This window comes from Eubalaena glacialis, chromosome 8 (assembly GCF_028564815.1).
Source record: "Eubalaena glacialis isolate mEubGla1 chromosome 8, mEubGla1.1.hap2.+ XY, whole genome shotgun sequence".
Taxonomy (NCBI): Eukaryota; Metazoa; Chordata; class Mammalia; order Artiodactyla; family Balaenidae; genus Eubalaena; species Eubalaena glacialis.
In genome coordinates, this window is record NC_083723.1 from 95,666,167 (window position 1) to 95,688,364 (window position 22,198).

Genomic DNA, 22,198 nt, shown 5'->3' on the forward strand with positions numbered 1-22,198 from the left:
GAACTAACTGAGCAAACATCATTTCCTAAATGGCAAGTTAAGCTAAGTGACAAAAAATTTAGGAACATTGTTTCCAAACATTAAGTAAATTTCAGGTGGGATCCTGCCCTAATTTAAAGATAAATTTATTTTTTTTAAATAAAAACATGATTTCCTGTTATGTGTACACCTTTCCTTCACTATTTTAACAAAAATTTATTGAGATTACACAGTGTTCCCATAGTGCTTTATGTTTTCCTCCATTTTCACGCTGTATTGTAATTGATGGTTTACTTGTTTGTTTCACCCACTGGGTGCTCAGTTAATGCATACTGGACGGATGGATGGATGGATGGATGGATGGGTGGGTGAACAGATGGATGTTGAATGTAACAGGATTGAGGGTAGAATCTTAATGAATCATCCATGGCCTTTAATGTTCTTTCAATTTCTGTAATAATTGCTCACTTTTGTGTATCTATGTCTTTGGGTGTGTTTTTTGGCTGACAGCGCACATAGATTTTTAAATACTGTTAACTGATCTTATTTTCTAATAAAGAATTTTTCATCCAAAGAAATGTAGCATTCTGAATCATTAGAAGCTCTTAATCATAGACTGTTTTAAAAGAACTGTAGATTATTAGTCACGCATTTACTATAACACAGTCTTAAAAGCTAATGGTTGACTTTTCTAAATTAAAGTCCTATGGTTCTGTCTGTGGTCCTTGTATAACAAGATGTATAATCTATTAGTACATGCTAACATTATGATATTAGTATGATGATTAATTACCTGTGTCTGCATAAGTAAACAATGTTAAAGTACTTGAAAACAATTTATTTTCATAGCATTTCTCTCTACCATAATGGTAACTTTAGTAATTATTTTCTTACCACTCCTTTACAGCAATGTAAAAGCAACCTGGTGAATTATCACAAAATCAATATTAGCATAGGCCCTAATTAAGAGTCTAAGGTTCTTTGCATATTGTACTCTGGAGGTTAAATTTACCTTGTTATATAGGTAGTTATTGTAAGATATATTTTAGAGTAACAGAAAGTAGTTTTACCTCTACCTATACCTTCTACCTATAATTTAGAAATAAATTTATACAATCTATTTGGACCTCTTGAAGTGACTATAGGGGTTATGAACTAGCTGCTCTTGGCATGTGCCTTGATTTAACAAATGAGGAAACTTGGGTCTGGAGAGATTAGACGAAACTTTCCAAAGTCCTGGTGCCTGAGCTACATTTCCTGATTAACTACCCAGAGTTTTTCCACATTGCTTCCCATGTAGAGGATAGAGAATAAAATTATCTTATCAAATGGCCAGGAAGGGTGTTTTGCTGAATTAATTAGCTTGTAGTGTCTCTGAACTTATGTGTAACATTTTTGCATTTCTCTTTGTTGCAGAATGCAAAGTATGGCGAAATCCACTAAATTTATTTAGGGGTGCTGAATATAATCGGTAAGCATTTTGACAGCTTGGGAAACAAATGGGTCTAGTTCAGAGAGCAAAGACAGCACTAAATGTTTTTGCAGGTTCATTTAGGGGTCATTTAACAGTCTGTAGAGTGCTTCCATTTTTTGATGCTATCCTCAAATGTTTTGATTTTTCCATTTTATAAATATTTTAGCATTGGAATTAGGATAACATACAAAAATGTGTGGTTTTTAGAGATTTTCTATCACAGTTATTCTTTTCACTATATATTATGTAGTCAAAATATTTTGAAGCTTACCTGGAACATGGTTATAAAGATGCCACAGAAGTAATGTTAGAATTTTATTTTGCAGAGTAATTAGGCAGATAAGAATTTTCATAGCTTTGGGGAAATCTCTATTCATAATACTAATTAGGGAAGGTTTTCATTAGCTAGTGCTACTAAAATTTTAAGACAAAAATATAGCAGAATATTTTTTTACTTTTTTTCTGCTGATATACTTCCTAAAGGGAGACTAGGATGATTATTTTTTTATTTATTGGCAATAGTACTCAGTTAGTGTGTTATGGTTCAACACCTATGCAGCTTAATATTTTGTAGGTCTTGCTTTCCTCCCTCAAAAGTGTCTGACCATCTTATTTCTCCTTTACAGGTACACTTGGGTGACTGGACGAGAGCCTCTGACTTACTATGACATGAATCTCTCTGCCCAGGACCACCAGACATTCTTTACTTGTGACTCGGACCATCTGCGTCCTGCAGATGCAAGTATGGAAAATCCTTTAGATAGTTACTGAGTGGGAGGGCTTTTTGGTTTGTTTTAAAGATCAAGGTTACTACTTGTGGAATATCTGCTCTACAAAAACCCTGATGAATAAAATATTAAATTGGAGATTGACCAGTAAAACCCAGATTGTTGATACTTAAATAAAGGCTTTATCACAATGAAGTATTAATATAGAAATGGGTCCCCTCTTTATAATTTAAAATGTTATTTTAAAAAAATATACCATGAAGCTAACTAAATCCTTGGTTGAGATAGAGTGAAAGGTCATGTCTCCTTGATGATATTCTAGTTAGAAATTCAGTGAACCCAAATAATTAATGAATATATTGTAGTGATTTATATGCCTATTTGCAGGTTCACTAGCATTGAATGGGGGCATGGACTTGGTTATTGGAATGCAGATTTGTTTTCCACCCTAGAAAAGACTTTGTTTAGCATGCATTTCATACAGCTTGAGTTCCATATAATCCTACTGATATTTTTTATATTACCAAACTTAAAGTAAATAGGTGAAAAAAAAAAAACCTTTAAAAAAAAAGAATATGTACATGCACCTAAGAAACTAACTTAGAAGATACAAATTTATAAAACAAATTAGATAAGGATATCGTTACCCTTTTTAAAAAGGTACCCTTGCCATGGTGGATACATAGTACAATGAAAATTCCAAGCATTAAGCTTCCCACAGTATATTCACAAACTGCTCTGCTATATAAAAACTGGGTTTGCAGCAAACTTTGGGAACAGGTACGCATGTTAAGCAAAAGCCTAAAGCACTTTTTTCTGATCCAACTCGTAATTCTTCCAGTGGTTTTAGAATGTTCTAATATCCAGATCCTGTAGCAAGTGTTTGGGAAAATGACCAATAAAAATTGTGTTGTGTCTAAACAGAAGTAAGAGATTAGTAGCAATCTCATCCCAAAATGTGTAAAATAATATATGTTCTCTAACAACAAATGATATTAATGAGCAAAAGAAATATTAAATATCTGTTAGAATGCCTTTTCTTTTCTTGATTAAGAAATCTTAATCAAGATTAAGTCTCTATGATTATAGACTATGGGTTAGTCTATAAGATATTAGATCTCTAGTTTTGTGAGCATAAGAAAGATTTGATATCAGCAATTGAAGGACAATGGAATAGCAAATTAGAATGTATTTGTGTGACTTTGGAGTTTTGGGCTAACCCACTTGGTAAGTGAACTGTTCTCTTGTAATTCAAGCTGAAAGCTATTAATTTAGCTATTGCCCTGTACTGAGTCTTTTAAAGTATTTATTGACATGCTTTTCTCTCTTTTTCTAAAATAGTAATGCAGAAAGCCTGGAGAGAGAGAAACCCCCAAGCTAGGATTTCTGCAGCCCATGAAGCCTTAGAGATAAATGAGTAAGTGGGGGGAAATCTTGCTTGCTGAATGTATTCAGTTGCCATTCATGGGATACTTAAACTATGCATTTGAACTTGAGGATTATTCTGGGGGTGGTATTAATTTATTAAAAAAAATTTTTTTATAAAGGACATCCATGTGAAGGTAGTTTTAGTCATTTTAGAGAACAATTTAGTGGCTTTGCTATGACCCTAAATTAAATCCTTCAAGGGCTAGCCATGGAATAATGTGTGGACATAAAATAAATACAGTGCTTTACATATCTAAAACATTGTGACAGGGACATTTTTCCAGATGTAGAATGCTCATCTCTGCCATCACATTTTCTAGGTAGAACTTCTGCTAGTAGGGAAAACATAGTAAAAACATAAAGTGAAGAAATTATACTTTAAAAGTATTTCAAGATGAAGACAAAGATAAGAGGAAATGCTATCTTTAGTGCTGTTAAACATTCTGTGAGTCACCAAGGAAGGCTGGGAAGTCTCGTCTGTAGATGTCAGGAAATGAGAAAGATTCTTAAAGTTAGAGTCATAAAAGCTCAGGGTTGGCAGAGACCTTGAAGGTCTTCTAGCTCAAACACCCGTCTGGTGCTTGAATCACCTCGACACTCTCCCTGCCAAGTGGTCATTGTTAAACTATTTTATGATTTTTCTGAAGAAGGTTACAGAATCTTCAGAGGTCTTAGTGAAAAGATTTACTTGAGAGTTGGAAATCCTGCCAGTGTAACCTGTTGATCTATTTGGTTTCTGATTCTGTCATGCAACATATTTATTTTCCAGTTTCTTGTCATCTACAAATTTGATATGCCTGCCTTCTATGTGTCATCCATGTTTCTAATAAAAGTATCAGGACCAGGGATAGAACCCTGTGACATGACATATAGAAACCACCCTGCAGGTTCATGTCTTCATGGATCATCACCCTTTGGTATTTATTGTACAACCAATTACTAAGCCACCCAGTTACACTGTGATTCAACCCATATTTCTGCATTTTGATCTTAAAAATGCCAGTTGTAGCTATGGATCTTTAATGTACAGTAAATCCATTAGAGTACATTAAGCTAGCACAACCTGATTTATTTATTCTTAGTGAATTTAAGCTAGCTTCCAGCATTCACTACTTTCTTTTAAAAATGCTTAGAAACTATCCCTTTAATAATCCATTAGAATATCTTTCCAAATCACTGTTCTGTAGTTTGGGAAGTCTGCCTTCTTCCCCTTTTTGAACATTTTTCCTACATTAGTCATCTCATCTTCTAGAACCTCTCCATTCTTTGTGATTCCTTAACAATACACAGAGAGCAATTCCGTGGGCTGCCTACAAGATCTGTTGGCTTCCTGGGATTTGCCTATCCCAGTACAATAATTCATTTACAATAGATCAGTTACTTGCTATCTTACATCTTTTTATTCATTTTAGGGTTTAATTTCTTCTCCCTTTGTCAGTCTGACAATCATTCTCCCTGATGGAGAAACCAGGAACAAAATAGGAGTTAGAGAGTTTTGTTTTCTCTTTATTATCTGCTGCTACTAACTATAAACTTTCCTTGTTTTGATGTTGTTGTTGTGTTGTTTGTCTTTTTTGCTTATTTATATTTGTCATGGTTTTGGAGAAGTGGGGGTGGTGATAGGGCCTTAAACATAATTTGAAAACAGGGAATAGATGGTTGTCTTTAGCATTTTTTGTTTTGCCTTTATTTTGTTTTGCAAGCTTCAGCTAACGTGGAGTTGTAGCTCTCCTGACATTATTCTGAAAAGCTCATTACTCTTGTAGCCCTTCATTACATGCCCTCTTTCCATCTTTTTTTACATGTCCTTTAGAAATATGACCTTGTGAGAGATCTCTGTGCAGCCATAGTGGTTACTTGTCACCCCTCTTTTCTTCCTGAGAGGATCATTTGTGATTGCAGTTTTGATTAGACATTTGGAAGCTGCTTAATCCTCTTAAACCATTTTTCCTTCTGCGTCTCATGCCATTGAATCACGCCTCTTTTCTTTGAAGTTTTTGAAGTCCACCTTACCTTCTCTGATTATCCTAAAGTCCGAAATGACATAGTAACTCTCTCTGAATGTTCCTATCAATTTTCATTTCACCAACTATTTTTTTCTTCTTGGTCAGAATTAGGTCCAGAGTTGAAGTTCCCCTAATTGCTTCCTCTACCATCTGGGAGATAAAATTATTACCAAAGTAAGTCAAGAACCTGTTGAGTGCCCTACTTCTAACCAAATGAGACTTCTTCTAGCAGATATCTGGATGGTTGACACCCCCATCACCATACTTTCTTGCTTCTGTATGTGTATTGTGTTGTGACAGGATGCATCATCTCTATCTTCCATTGAGCTGGGCAGTCTGTTCTGTACTCCCCAACCATTAGCACTTCTACTGCTCTTTCCTTTCTCCTTCACTCATAAGCTCTTAGCATGTTTCTACCCCAGACTCATGAGTTTCTACATAGATGTATGTTTTCTTGGCCAGTAGTGCTACTCTGCCTCTCCTCCTAAGAGTGCTATTTGCAATATAAACAAACAAAGCAAGCAAGCTAGCCCCAACCTGTCTTGAGTTCCCAGCCCACCAACTATAATCTTATAGCTAATTCCTCTGATACTGTGTCCACCACTCAGTATTATAATCTCAATTTTCACTTCATTACCCTGGACCTATATTTATGTGTCGGCATCTGAAGCCTGAAGTGTTGCTTCCCAATGCCCAACCCATTTATTTCTCCAATGAATCACTGGGCAGTTTTAGCATCATAATTGTTCTCTCCAAGTCATATCTGCTGCCTTCCACAGTGATTGGTTTTACAGCTTTTTTTCTGGGCATTTTTTTCTCCCTACCTCCCCACATTCAGTTTAAAGCCCTGTTGATCAGTCCTGCCTGAAATTAGAGGGACTGGCTAAAGAACTTACAAGACCCCTCCTCAAGGCTAAGATTAACTAGTAACCCCAAATCTCACATAAGCCATAAATTCAGCCTCCTTTTCCTACCTGGCTGTTGTAGTTTATGAATAGTAGAAGTAACATTTGGTTTCACTTTCTGTTTATTTTCTCTCTTGTGGTCTGATGGAGGTTCTGATAAGTAGGGAAGTGACCACAAGAGAGGCAGTGGAGAAAGCCAAGGGATATGTGCAGATCAGGACCTGTGTGGTCTGCTCTGGCCTCACCATTTCCTTATTACATTCCCTTTCTTTGGCATTTGGGTTGTTGTTCTATGATTTGGAAGGTTTAAATTTTCAAGAGTTCCCCTTGTTCGTTAGTTGAGTGTTTATCCTTTCTGACTTCCTACGTTAGAGGTTGTTGAAAGGATTAAATGAGACGATATATGTTAAGTGCCTGGTACAGTGCTTAGTATAAATTAAGCAACAGGTGGTAGCTATTATTGTTAAAGGTGTGAGATTTAACCCTTGTTTGCTACTGAGGCTGAATCTAATTTTGAGCTCTTCTGAAATAACTCTACCTGTAGGTTCTTCCAGTATTCTTCTCTGACATAGAAAACCAGTGCTAACTGTAATGAAATGTTGCAGCACTGCTTGTTAAATGAATAACTTACTTGATTTAATGAATTTCTCATTCTGAATAAATCCTTAGACTAAAGAGAATCTGTGTTTAGTAAATAAAAGTAAACTTTATGGTATCTCTAACTTTGAGTGTCAGAAGGAGATGTTTAATAACAGCTATTATCATTGCCATCGTTAGTTGACATTGTTGAGCATGTACCACATGCTGGCTACTACTGTACTGAGCACTTTTCATGCATCACCTTACTTAACCTTCACAACAACGCTGTGAACACGTGGATCCCATGTTGTTCTCCATCAGGGAGGCAGAGTCATAACTTGCCCAAAGTGACACACTAATAAGGGGCAGAGTCCCTACGCTCCTAACACTACTCATCCTACCTCTCAAGCTAAAACACAGACATTTCTTTTGTACCATTATTTTGTGTCAACAACTACGAACACGGGTGCATGAACCAGTTGGCCACTCTGCATGTTTTGGCATAACTCCTGCCCTTCTGCATGCACTCCTACAGCTATTACAATGTCCTTGGATTTGTAATTGATGGCGGCTGTTATCTGAATGGACAGGTGTGCAACTGCTTATATTCTCTTGGCTGAAGAAGAAGCAACAACCATTGCTGAAGCAGAAAAGCTGTTTAAGCAGGCCCTGAAAGCTGGAGACGGCTGTTACCGGCGTTCTCAGCAGCTACAGCATCATGGATCCCAGTATGAAGCCCAACATAGTAAGGTTTCCTCCAGGTTGACGTGTTGGGGGATCAGAATTGTAACATGATTAATCAGAGAGAGCAAATTTTCAGTCCAGTTCAAAAGACATCTCTCCTAGTTTAGAATAAATATTGTTTTTTGCCTTTCTTTGTTTTTATTAATTTTTCTTCCCCACAAGAGCACAGCACATAATTAACTTATAGCTTCATTACTGTTCAAGTTTTCATGCCGGCCCATAGATTTTTAACTCTAGAAATAAAGGTAATAACCTTTAATGGTGACCCTTTTTCTCCTCAGAATTCTTACATATTTCTGTTTATCAGTTGCTTCTCTGCCCCATAATTTTAAATCCTAGTTGGGAAACAGGACTTAAATTAGCGTTAATGCTATCAGAGGTTTTGTCTTATGGGTCTTCTACAGCATGGGTTGCAATAGGACAGCTAAGAATATAACAGCTATTGGTGATTGTCTCAGTATTTAGCTCTTATTTAGGAAGCACTGCTGTTGGCTCCTAGGGAGAAAGAGCCATGAATTCCTAATTATGTATTTTTTTTATATTTAAATTATTTAAAATAATGGTTTCTTTTATTTAACATAACTTTAAAATGAGACCTTTCATTTTAGTACACTAAACTGAGAGTCAGTGTTATTTTGGGGGAATGGTATAAAAACAAGACAAAATCATTTCTGGAATTTCTTGAGCTCCTCAACTTGTCAACTTGTTGGTTGTTTAAGCAGAAATTTAGTGATCCTTGTGAGAGGGAGTGTTTTCATTGTCTAACCAAACTTTGGGTTGTTTCTTTAAAATGGAATTTCTCTCATTTCTCTCTCCTGCGTCTTGGAGAGTAGGAGTGTATCTCCTTCATATTTGAGATTATAAAATTAAGTTTTAGTGTTAAGCCTGGATTTGGTGCAGAAACTGAATGTATTAGTCCCTATGACTAAGGTACAGTGAGATGTTTGCATTGTGGCCTGTGTATATAAGTCTGTCCACATAACCCCTCAATACACAGGTTTTAATTTTTATTCTTAGTAGTATATATGTTAATAAGTCTCTAATCACCATCTATATCTTGCTTTTTTAAAAAAATTATGTATAACACAGTGAATTTTGAAGACATATATAGTAAGTGTCTGTTTTGTGAATTAAATGAGTATTAATACATAAAATTACATAATCTGTAATATAACTTGAGAAATTTTCTTTATTTCTTTTCTTCTGTAAATTAATCCCTTCAACCTGTTGCCTAAATCTATCCAAAAAAATATAATCACATCTTTAAAGTAATTTGTAGGTACTTGGCCGATTTTCAGCACACATCTTGTTCTCATTGTTTAAAACTTGAAATGTTAGGACTTTGGTCTTAACATCTTTTAATAGCTGCATATTATACATATACTTAATCTATAACAGGTGTGTCATATTTTTCTAAAACATGGTAATTTTATTGAGGATTAAGTACATACATGTTCTCACTGGTCTGGAAACATGTCCAGAAATACACATAATTAAATAAGAGATTAAGATGAGAAGTTGTTAATGTACTTTTTAAGAGCCATTTTAGTGACTATTATTACAACTATTTAGCTTGTCAATACTTTCTCTAACACTAGGGTAGTTTTTCATTTTGTTGCATGGTCTATTGTCATATCTGGAATGTGTTATGTTGCCATTTAAAATTGACTACTTTGGGGACCTGGAGATGATTATGATGTCACTAGTGTTAGGGAAAGAATAATGTAAAACAGAACTTCAAGATGAGGCTTCTCCAGACTTAATGTCAAGAAGGAAAAAAAAATAGTTCATCAGGATGCAACCTGAGATTCACCTCTTTGCATCTTCACCAAAAGCATGCACGCTAGAAGAATGTGGAATTCTTGCTTATAAACCTCATGCAATGTGGGTATGTTCATTTTCCCAGCACTTTGTGGCAGATGATTTTATTTATCGAATATTCAACATCCTAACTCAAAAGCATGACTTAATAGTCACATGATTTGACCTTTGGAAGTCTAAGTACTTTGACTTTACTCTGTTTGCGTTCTGCTATTAGCAAAGTTGTCAGTGCTCCTAGCCGTAAGGAAAAGTCAAAGGAGCAGACTCTTCTCTCTGAGGTTTTCCTTTAGGGGCATGAAAAATATGCCTCTGTATTTTTTCTTGCTGCTGAGGTGAAAGCTCTTGGTTTTTTTTTTTAAGTTTTGGTGTTTTATGTCTCCCTCTTCAGGACGAGACACCAATGTCTTGGTCTACATCAAAAGAAGGCTAGCAATGTGTGCCAGAAGACTCGGGAGGACCAGAGAAGCAGTGAAAATGATGAGAGATGTGAGTTTGAATTCATGTTTGGGAACAGTGACAATGCACCTGACTTACAGAAGGAGGAACCCACTGAATGGGGCAGATAGTACCACTGATGGTGTGGTGGTCCCATAAGGGCTGGGGTTCTGTTCTAGCTCCAAACTTAGTAGATGAGTAATCTTGGACAAGTTACTCAACTTGTTTGTGCCCTGTTTCCTCATCTGTAAAATGGGGATAACAGTAACTTTAGCAATAACAATACACTAATAATAATGATTACTACTTAGGAGTGTTGTGAAGATTAAATGAGATAATACATGCAAAGCTTTTAATAGAGTGACTGGCCTGTTAAAGAAATCTCAGTAGATATCCTTATTATTAACCTTTGGGACTGTAGCCAGAAGCCAAGAATGAGATCAGCCATTTTAGCTAACTGACATTTTTGTGTTTAGTTGTTAGGAAGATTTGAATAAACTATGGCTCAAATTGCTACTCTCAAATTTAATAACATTATGATCTAATCTTATTATAGTCACTTCAAGCATTTTCCTAGGTTCTTGAATCAGGATATTTTATTAGTGGTAGTCAACATAATAAGAGAGAAAATAGGTGAGAGTTTTAAAACAAAAGAGAACCAAAGGAGGTTATTATTATGTAACTTTAAATAAAAACAGTGGTTTTAAGGGAAACCAGTTGAGAAACTTTTACTTCTACATTTTTTTTTTCATAGTAAGAAATACTTTTCATAAAGAAATGGACACCAGTGGGAATTGTATTTATAAACCATTTTCTTTTTAAAAACAATCTCAGAAAGCCTTTGTCAACATTTTGTTCTTCTACTGTCTTCCTGAATTAGGAGACAGGTAACTGCCCATTATAAAAATAAAAGAAACGCGGGGTAAGATAAAAGTGGCATCCTGCCCAATTCTCAGCTTTTGGGTTTGAGAACAGGACTGTGTAAACCCAGTGCGCCTTTCCTCAGTTTGACTCTGGAAGGGCAGTAGTTCATGTAAATTCCCAGTTACTCTTTGGTGGTGGGGACCTGCACTCCAGGCTCACCCCTGGTTATTTCTGCAAGTTACAGTATAATGTGAAGGCCCAAGTGAGGCCCATACTTCTGGCTCGGGTTCTGGCTACTCCATTAAATAGCCACCAGACGTGAGGAGAGGAACAGAGGAGGGAGACTCCAAGATAATTCTAACTTGACTGAAGGTGATAGATGCTTCTTAGGCAAAGCCACTGCAAGGGGGATCTCCCAGGATTAAATTCTTTTGGTCGAAGGAAGAATTTAAAGAATGTTGTATAGTGTAAGTGCTAAATTTTAGAAAAGGAGATTTCTGTAGAAACATGACTTGCTCGCAAAGCTTTTTAACTTGCAGAAATTCCAGCTTTTGATATAGTGCAGAAACTCTACCAGTCCCTGAAAGAGCTGAGAATTTTATGAAGGATGGGGTATTTCTCTATCTTAAAGTGGCCCAGCCACATTTAACCTTTAACAAGGTATTTTATATTTATTGCCTTTTCTTAACCTTAATTAGCCTGGGACAGGCATGCATGGAGGAACAGATTTTGGTGATTTTCTTTATTATATGCTTAAGCAATTTCATAGGAAAAACAAACTCAGATGATTTTAATTCCAGTTTTTTTCAATCAGTCTCATGCTGATTGTCATCATTTTTAGTATATACATATAAAATTTCACATGATTAAAACCAATATGTCTATACTATGGTTTGATTTTTGTTTATCCTTATTTTATATTTACAATCCCATTTATTGACTTAGTCTACAAATAGATCTTGGGGGAAAATTTGGGATCCAGTGTAATAAATGCTGGGCAGGGAGTAAGAAAACCTGCAAGTAACTCTCAGCTTTGCTCTTCACTGGCTTTGTGACTCAGGGCAACTTCCTTCCCTTTCATGGGCTTTTCATTTGTCTTCTGTAAATTGGGGATAATGATTCTTACCTAAAAGCGTAACTGAGGGAGTCATGGGGACAATGAAATGAGATAATGTGAAAACACCTGGCATATAGTAGACGTGCTTACCTTTTTTCCCTACTTTTTACCCATTACATAATTATGTCTTAATTTGCTGAACTATTCTACCCTGATGGGCATTTTGGGATATTTATGATTTCTTTTTCTTGAATGAATCAATTAGTCTCTCTCCTTCTCTTTTCATATGTGTATGCACACACATCCTTATACATGTATATATCTCTAATCCTATGTATATATTTCTTGGGTTACTTTCCTAAAAAAAAATCTGTCATATTATTAGACTACCAATACATGTTGCCTTTTGACTGGGTTTACGGAGCATCCAGTGGATATGGGCCCTAGTGTTGTAACAGTCCAGTGAAGGACACTGTCAGACACGGTGGAGATTTGTTTTGAAGAGAAATATCCAAAGTGCTCTTTCCTTCAGAAACTGCTGGAACCCTAAACGGAGGAGGGGAGGTTGAGGCCCCTCTCTCTGTTAAAGCCGAAGCTGGTCCCCGCCCTGCAGCAGACAGTTGGGCCAGCCTGGCTCCTCTCAGGTCACGGGTCATGCGTAGACAGGGACTTCCCTGAGGGGCCACTCCTTCAACAGCGTGCACACGAACCATCTTGCTGGGAAGCTTCCTCTGATAAAACAGCACGCTGGGTTCCAGGCAGCCTGCTGATAAAGCATTAGGGCAGGAGGATCTAAGTTTTCATTAAGACACAGCCATCCTACCCCATATGCATCAGTCGAAACTTTCCTAGTGCAGATTTTAAAGTGGACATAGAAATGGCAGAGTCAGAATGCCTTCCCTGTAGAAAGCAGACTCTTTAAAACATTTCTCTGGCAATTCCTTAAGAAAGGGAAAACTGTTAAAAACTGTTCATTGGTGATTTATCCTGAAAGAGAATGAATGGGAATTCTGGGAAGGCCAGCTGCCGATGGTTATCGATCAAAATATTGATCCTGTAAGTGAAATATTGATGAGGTAAGAAAACATAGGCTCCTTAATGTCAAGGTTCATGGTTTCTCATTTTGAAAGCAACACATTAACTATTTTGAATTCCCAGGATGTTTTCTCAAAAACTCACTTTAATTAGCTTCCTTTTGCAGTCAAGAATACAAAAGCACCTTCCTTACTGAAGGAGTGTTTGGCAGTGAATAGAGCTAATAAGAGAGCATGGTGGCTTTTGAACTTCACTATAAGGTGTTACTTATTATTCAAAATGAAAAGAGTTACATTTAAAGAAAGTCTTTTTCAAATTTAAAGAAAGTCTATTTGCTTGTTCTCGTTTGGGGGAATTTCGCCTCTTTTATTTTTTTAATTTAAAAAATTTTTATTTTATTTTATTTTTGTTGTTTTTGTTCTTCTCTGCCTCTTTTATTAACATTTGATATATGACACAATTTTTCTCTTTTTAACTGTTACCATTTAGCTAACCTCAAATTTTCCCTCTGTCTTTCCCTGGCCCTATTTGAGTAGATTGGAAATAGAATTCATAAGGCTGACTGGTCTGGCCCCTTAGCCATACTCAGTCAGAATTGCTGTAAACTGGTATGGGTGGGATTGTGTGCCCAGATAAGAGGGCCCTCTTAAAGCTCCTCTTGCCCGAGGTCATTTGGTCTAGGGTATGATTTCCCAGTCTTGGCACTATTGACATTTTGGGCCACATGTCTTTGTTGTGGGTGTCCTGTATTGTAGGCTGTTCAGCAGTATTGCTGGCCTCTACCCACTAGATGCAGTAGCAGCCCACCCCCTTGTTGCTCCCCAGTGTGACAACCAAAAATGTCTCTAGACACTGCTAGTCTTTAGACATTTGTCCCCTAGGGGAGGGGCTGTGCAAAATCATTACCCATTAAGAACCACTGATCTGGAGAATCCTACAGTGAGTAGATATGTTTTAGGGCAGACATCAGATTTTTATTCACTCTGCTTGTTGGTAGTCTGAGTTTCCCCTAGGGTGGGTACAAACCTCTAAAGCGTCCCTAGAATTGATTAGCTCCTACTAGAACCCTTGACCTGGGACCAGGCTGGTTTGAGGAGCTATTTTGTCTCATATGGGATTCCCTGAATAGGTATCCTGGGGTATGAAGAGTAAATTAACTTAAAGATTTTGGCGGTGTCCTAGTTGGAGGGATAAGAAAGAAACAGAGGCAAATATAAAGGCCTGATATGGGGTAGCGGTCTTCCTTGGTCCTTGTCCATGCTTCCAGATCATCGTCTGCCTCTCTTCCCTAACATCTAAAGCTCCTTTGAAAGTTGACTGTAAGCTCTCAGACTTTACCACCTGTTTTGCCTCCTTTTGGTAGTTTTCTGCAGACCTCTGAGTCATTCTCCCTGATTCCTGTTTCACCCTCTCTCTCTGCAACACTACCTCTTTCACTATCCTGGCCTCTCATTTGACACAGGTCATCACAACCTTCTTAAAACATTTTATTTATTTTAGGAAACCATGCTCTTTAAGTTCTCCTGAAATCGCAGTCTTCCTGGCTAGATTCTCCTCATCTTCCTAACTTCCCAAATTTGAAGTGTCCCCTGGCCTGTCCTAAGCCTTCCTTTCTATTTCCATCTACAACTCTGGATGACGACATTTAGACTCAGAGTTTTAAATACCATCTAAATGCTGATGAACATTTCTGTAGTGTTTATTATGTTCTAGGCGTTATTTTAAGTGCTTTACAAATATAAATTACTTAATTCTCATAACAGCCCTTGACATAGGTGCTTGTTCAAGGTTACATAGCTAATGAGTATTTCTGAGAATGTGCTCTTCCAATCCAATCACCTGCACCAGAAATATCCAGGGTGCTAGTTGAGTACCTGCTTCACAGGATTAGTGTAGGAATTAAATGGAATAATCCATACAAGGCACTCGGCACAGGACTTCGCGAATAAGTACTCAGTTAGTGGCTATTCTTACCATTACTGTCTAAGATATATTGTTAAGTGATAAGGAAAGGTGTAAATATTAGGTATAGTTTGATTCCATTTTTTTTCAATTAAAAATAGATGCTAATATCAACCAGTGGTTCTCAAACTTTTTGGTCTCAGAACCCCTTTAAAATTACTAAGGACCCCAAAACTTTTGTTTGTGTGGGTTTATCTATTGATATTTACCATTTTTGAAACTAAAACTAAAACTAAATTACATCCACAAAGACCCTGTCTCCAAATAAGGTCAGTTTCATAGGTACCAAGGGTTAGGATTTCAATATATTTTTTGGAGGACACAATTCAACCCACAACACCAGGTTATATATAAAAGCAAAATATAGACTTTTTGTCAATACTTTTATTCTTTCTAAATTTCACTACCTATATCAGATTAGCTGAAGGCATGTTTTATATTCTTTAGACCATGTTAAACCCTTTCTCAGTCTAGCCGATAAAGGTTATAACTGCTAAACACCCTTCTTTTCTTCTTAGTCGGGGCTCTTTATAAAAAATAGTGAGAGGAAACTGCAGTTACCTCAGCCCTGGGCTTGTATCCTTCCTGCATTTTCAGCATCATTTCCATGATTCCCAGTTGACAACTGGAGCGCTTTCAGTTTTTGTCATATAAGTTACATATTGAGTATTACTATGTACCAGACATTTTGCTAAGAAGTTTACATATACCATCTCATTTAACTCACACACCATAGGTGTCCTATTAAGTTGGAAGAATAATTTGTACTCACTGTAACAAGTCAAAGAATAAGGAAGTTATGATCTCTCCTCCACTTCTGAAGTGCCATCTCACTGAGGTAACCAACACTTGTGATTCAGTGTACATCTTTCCACCCCCTTTTCTTTGCTCCTATAAATACATATCTGATCATGTAAGGATTTTGAGCAGAGTTGATTTGTATCTTAACCAAGTTTCCATATGAGAATTAAGCCTTCATGGGGATGCTCACTTTCTGAGCTTCTTCCGTGGGGACTCCCTCTTAAAGAAGACATACAGGTTTTGAGATAATATAGTGCCATTTCTCCTGATCTCTTTTTTCACAATTATTTTATCCCTGTTTTTCACTGTTCTCAATTTTTATCTCAAATCACTTATTCAGGTGATCCCTTCATTAAGGAGAGATTAGGGCCAATGAACAGAGAGAGACAGGGTTTTTGAGCCAAATTTTAAAAGCATACAAAAGGATAAGTGAAGCTCATTAGATTTTGAGCGTCTTGAGTGCTGGTACGGTATTTAGTTTTCTTGTGTGTCCCTCTCAGCACACTGCACAGTATCTTGTAGATAGACAGTCAAGAAAATATTTGAGTTGGTGAATCAGAGCTGTGGCATACAAATTCCCAGTTAGCACTTTGCACCTGTGACTTTTGTTTCCCAGCCTTTGTTAAGACACCTCTTTGTTACTGGTTTAATTCTACTGATTTTCTACCTTAGAAGTGGTAACATTTATTTTTAAACTAATGTAAATTAAAGCAAGTTCTATTTAGAATATTATTGTAGATGTTCATTATATATCATCCCTTTTAGGTCATTGGAAGTATCCTAGGGTGTAAGCAATTGACCTTTGGGAATTAATTTAATAGTATTTGTATTAATAGCAAGAGGATGTGCTTTAAATGATTTGCGAAGTGGAGCACTTCTAATGAAAGCACACTTTAGAAAATATAAACCTCTGGGACTAATCAAACTCTTTGGAACATTAAGGACTATTAATTTGCGTTTTTGTCTGCTTATGTTCATGAAGAAAAATCTTCATGAAATTAATGATTTATAAAAAGAACTAGTATGCCCTTCCCAAATTGTTAAAAAAATTTGAGAGAATATTCTGTAACGGAAATTCTGTTTTTATTGCATAGGTAGGAAGATCTTTTTAGGAGGAAAATTCTACCTGGATATATTGGAGGTTAATTTCTATTCCCTTTTATCTCTTTTTCCTTATTCTAAATCCTCTAGTTTCATTCCTTTCTTCCCTCCACCTTTCCATTCCACAGGTCACATTTCCCTTTTCTCAATATTTCCTTTTTTTCCTTAAAATTGTCTTGGATTATTATGAATATCTTGGTTGATGGATTGTTTTAGAAGATGTTAAGTAGATTGTTGAAAGAAGTCAAGTACCATTATGTAGGCGTGAGGCACGGGAAGAGTAGCATTTTAATATGTTCAGGCGACCAAGTATCACTTCAACATAGCTACTTTCAAGCTTAGACAACCAGATATATCATTAAACTAAAGACAAAGTGTGCAGCGAAATATGTTAATTCCTAGTAAGTGTTCCTGAAGTGTTTGTTGGCATATTTTCTAGATTCTATCTTTGCTATACTCACAAATAAAGAAAAAGTGAATCTTGAAAGCAAATGCTATCAATGGTAACTCACTGATCTTCAAAGGCTATGACTTTGAAAACTTTATAGACCTTTGCTTTTTTTTTTATCATGATTTGCTTTTCTGGATTTGCCTGATAGATTAAGTTGACTTATTCAATAAATTATTGGCAATTAGTAATTTATATAGAAAGGAAAATTATTTAACTAATAAGAGCAAATAATAGATTTATTGATTATTGACTTACCTTGTTGCATCAGTAATGATGAAGCAGTTTCATCAGCATTGTACTCTGTATTCACTATTGAGAGTGAAGGGCTGGTGGCAAATAATCCCTGAGGCAGATGAGAGTATTATTTTATTTACCTTAGGTGTTGTCATTTACATAAAAGTCTTATTTGTGGCATAATAAATTCATGGCTGATAAGCTAGCTGTCACTATCAGGGTTTTTCATATTCTGGGCCCACATTTTTCCATGTGGTGAGTAGTATCCACTACTGAGTAGAGCTTTCAATGTATATGGCTGGCCTATGAGCAATTCTAGATAGATGCCTGTCATCTGGGAGTTTGATTTAGCTTCCCTCCTCCAATCAACTGTTCTTGACCTCCCTTTCCACGTATTCATCTTTGGCTTCTGCTTCTCCACTATGTCTACAACCAGTTCTTCTCTTGGATTCCTGCTGTTCTGTATTTCACCTTCCCAGGACTCAATCCTGGTTTCATTCAGTGGCTCCAGTCATGCCCACTGTTTATCTAGTTCCACATCATCTCTCTCCCTTTCTACACTGCAGCCCTGATTTTGGTCTTTCTCTACCCACGTTGCACTAAACCATCCTGTTATTCATCTATTCATTTATTCAGCGAAAAAGGATTGAACCTCCATTTCATTCCAGTTCCTGTTCTAGGTGATAGGTATAATCAATAAACAAAACAAAGACCACTGACCTTACACGCTTTACATTCTAGCAGAGAAAAGAGACAAAAATGAACATAATAAGCATGTATTTTCATTGCATATTAGAAATTGATAAATGCTATGGAAAAACAATGAAATAGAGCAGGATAAGGAAAATAAGGAAAGGCAGTGGGCAGAGAGTGGAGGCCATGGAAATCACAGTTTTAATAAAATGATCAGGTATGTGTGATGTAGAAGGTGACATTTCACCAAAGGCCCTGAAGCAGGAGTATACTGGTGCACTCAAGTAATAGCAAAAGAGTTCTGGGTGGAACAGAGTAATCCCAGGGGAGGGGTGGAGATTACAGACGATGTAGGGTTTTTGGACCATAGTAAGGGCTTCAGCTTTTGCCCTGGGTGAAATGGGGGCCATGAAAGGTTTTGAGCAGAGGAGTGACATGACCACTCTTAATTTTTACAGCCTGCTGTGTGGCAAGGGGGAAGCAAAGAGGTCAATCGAAAGGCTCTTATATTAATCTTGGCGAAAGACAGTGGTGGCTCAGGCCTGAGTGGTAGCAGAGGAGGTGGTGAGAAGTGATCAGATTCTACATATATTTCAAAAATAGAACCAGCAGGATTTGCTAATCTATCAGTGTGCCATGGGAATAAAAGAGAGAAGTCAAGGATATTTCCAAGGACTTTGCAATGGAAGGAGAGGAGTTCCTATCAGCTAAGATGTGGAAATCTGCAGGTTTTTTGGGAAAGGTTGAGTTCAGTTTTGAACATGCTATATTTGAGAGAGCACATTACTCATTTTTATCATAAATAATGGCTTCTTAATCTTTTTGTGGATCAAAACAAATTTTCGCTTTGTTGAGGTGAGGAAACCATTAAATAGAGGAAAAATAATGGGACCTCTGGGTTTGATGGAATCTCTTCTAAAATATAGATGATGAGGAACTCCCATTATAGTACCATTCATTTAAGAAATCCCAGGAAGGCAAAACCTAATTGATTTTAGAGAGACCAGGACGGTCACAATCTTGCAAAATATGTAATGCAGTATGTGTTTAACTTATGTATCTATAGATTTTCTTTTTCTTACCGTTTTCACTCAACACTTATTTTTCAGGTCTGTCCATGTTTACTTCTCGTACCTCTGGTATATGTTTGCAATTTCTAACTTCTGTGTCCTATTCCCTATTATGCTCTTACTCTGTTTTACTTAACCTTTCCCCTAGTGAGGGCCCCCATATTGCCTCCAGCTTCCCATTATCAACACCCTGATAGACATGCGAGAAGCCTTCCCTGGGGTGTATGCCCAGGAGTGGATTGCTGGATATTAGGCATATGAATGTGGATTTCAGCATGTCTTGCCAGTACACTTCCCAGAATGGCTGCCTGTGATTGTTTAAATTCTCATCAGCAGTACATGATTATGCCCATTTATCTCAGTACTAGGCCTGTTTTAAACACTATATATATGTTATATATATTTCAAATTCATTGCATATTGCTTTTTATCATGTTATTTCATAATTTAAAAAATATTATGTCTGTAGTTTTTCCCCCCTTTTCATTTTGTATTCTCTTTATTTGCCTCTTTTTACTTTTATTTTTGCTGATTAGTCTTGACAGGGGTGTGTCTTTTTTTTTTTTTTAACATCTTTATTGACCTATAATTGCTTTACATTGTTGTGTTAGTTTCTGCTGTATAACAAAGTGAATCAGCTATATGTATACATATATCCTCATATCCCCTCCCTCTTGCGTCTCCCTCCCACCCTCCCTATCCCACCCCTCTAGGGGGACACAAAGCACTGAGCTGATCTCTCTGTGCTATGCGGCTGCTTCCCACTAGCTATCTATTTTACATTTGGTAGTGTATATATGTCCATGCCACTCTCTCACTTCGTCCCAGCTTCCCCTTCCCCCTCCCCGTGTCCTCAAGTCCATTCTCTACATCTGCATCTTTATTCCTGTCCTGCCCCTAGTTTCATCAGAAGCATTTTTTTTTTTTTAGATTCCATACATATGTGTTAGCATACGGTATTTGTTTTTCTCTTTCTGACTTACTTCACTCTGTATGACAGACTCTAGGTCCATCCACCTCTCTACAAATAACTCAATTTTGTTTCTTTTTATGGCTGAGCAATACTCCATTGTATATGTGTGCCACATCTTCTTTATCCATTCATCTGTCGATGGACACTTAGGTTGCTTCCATGTCCTGGCTATTGTAAATAGAGCTGCAATGAACATTGTGGTACATGTCTCTGTTTGAATTATGGTTTTCTCAGGGTATATGCCCAGTAGTGGGATTGCTGGGTCGTATGGTACTTCTATTTTTAGTTTTTTAAGGAACCTCCATACTGTTCTCCATAGTGGCTGTATAAATTTACATTCCCACCAACAGTGCAAGAGGGTTCCCTTTTCTCCACACCCTTTCCAGCATTTACTGTTTCTAGATTTTTTGATGGTGGCCATTCTGACTGGTGTGAGGTGATACCTCATTGTAGTTGTGATTTGCATTTCTCTAATGATTACTGATGTAGAGCATCCTTTCATGTGTTTGTTGGCAATCTGTATATCTTCTTTGGAGAAATGTCTATTTAGGTCTTCCGCCCATTTTTGGATTGGGTTCTATGTTTTTTTGATATTGAGCTGCATGAGCTGCTTGTATATTTTGGAGATTAATCCTTTGTCAGTTGCTTCATGTCTTTTTTATTAAACTTTTCAGAAGAACTAGGATTTGGTTCTATTTATTTACTCAACTTTTTTGTCTTTATTCCAGTTTTACTGTGCATATTTGTACTATTCCTTTCTCCTCCTTCTCTTCTTTCTCCCCTCCCCCATTCTCTGTTTGTTACCTTTTTATCAGTTTCTTAATTTAAACACGTAGCTCCATTTGATTCTCAGTATCTCTTTATTTCCTTATAATTTCATCTTGTTCCACATAGTGTGTTTTTAGCCCCTTATCATTGATTTATAATTTTTTTTACATTATATTTATTGAACATAGATCATATGATATTGATTTGGGGAAAATTTAATGGAGACCTCCTCTGAGGCCTAGTACATGGTCAGTTTTCAAAAATTTTATATCTGTTTGAAAGGAGTATGTTTCTCTTGGTTACAAAAGTGTATATGTATTTACTAGTTTGAGCTTATTAATAACCACGTTATTCAAATCTTCTGTCTTAGCAAAAACGTCTGTTTGCTCTATCAGTTTCTGAGAGGGATATGATAAGAGTATTCATTTCTAATTGTTTACTTACCTGCTGTTTTCCATGTTCAGTTAATTGTTGCTTTATATATATTGAGGCTATATTGTTAAATGCATTTAAGTTGATAATTATTTTGTCTTACTGATTATTGAGTATATAATGCCCCTCCTTTGTCCCTTAGTCTTTTCTGCCTTGATTTTCTTTTTAACTTGTATTAAGATGGGCTGCTCTAGCTTATTTGGATTTGGATTTGCCTGGTATATTTATTTCCATATTTTATAATCAAGTTTTCTGTAACTTTTTGATGGACCATTTGTATCTGTAAAATTTTTGCTGAATATTGTCTTTATTTTTGTCTTTATTCAAAATCTGACAGTTTTGTATTTTGGTTGGTATGTTGTCCCATTTGTGTTTATTGTCATTATTATTCTGTTTAGAGTCATTTTTTCTTTCATATTTTGTATCCGTCATACTTTCCCTCTTCCTTTCTTCTCTTCCATTGAGTAGATCTGCCAGTTCAATATTTAAAAATTCTGTTTTATTTTTCTTGTGGTCCCTACTAACTAGGATCCATACTTACATTTATGTGTTTTTTTTTTTAACATTTCTATTGGAGTATAATTGCTTTACAATAGTGTGTTAGCTTCTGCTTCATAACAAAGTGAATCAGCTATACATATACATACATCCCCATATC

The 22,198-nt window shown here is 36.5% G+C and overlaps 1 protein-coding gene across 4 annotated transcripts in view; it reads left to right on the forward strand.

Annotated features, from left to right (window-relative positions):
* Nucleotides 1-22,198, forward strand: part of ST7 (suppression of tumorigenicity 7) — a 260,059-nt gene that overhangs the window by 163,679 nt on the left and 74,182 nt on the right. For 2 of the 4 annotated variants that reach the window (XM_061197969.1, XM_061197968.1), the window contains exons 4-9: nt 1,396-1,450; nt 2,080-2,195; nt 3,523-3,598; nt 5,721-5,789; nt 7,690-7,844; nt 10,053-10,150. In XM_061197969.1, coding sequence (XP_061053952.1) covers nt 1,396-1,450; nt 2,080-2,195; nt 3,523-3,598; nt 5,721-5,789; nt 7,690-7,844; nt 10,053-10,150 — 569 coding nt within the window. The remainder of the gene's footprint in view (nt 1-1,395; nt 1,451-2,079; nt 2,196-3,522; nt 3,599-5,720; nt 5,790-7,689; nt 7,845-10,052; nt 10,151-22,198) is intronic. The other 2 variants (XM_061197971.1, XM_061197970.1) reach the window with 1 other exon arrangement.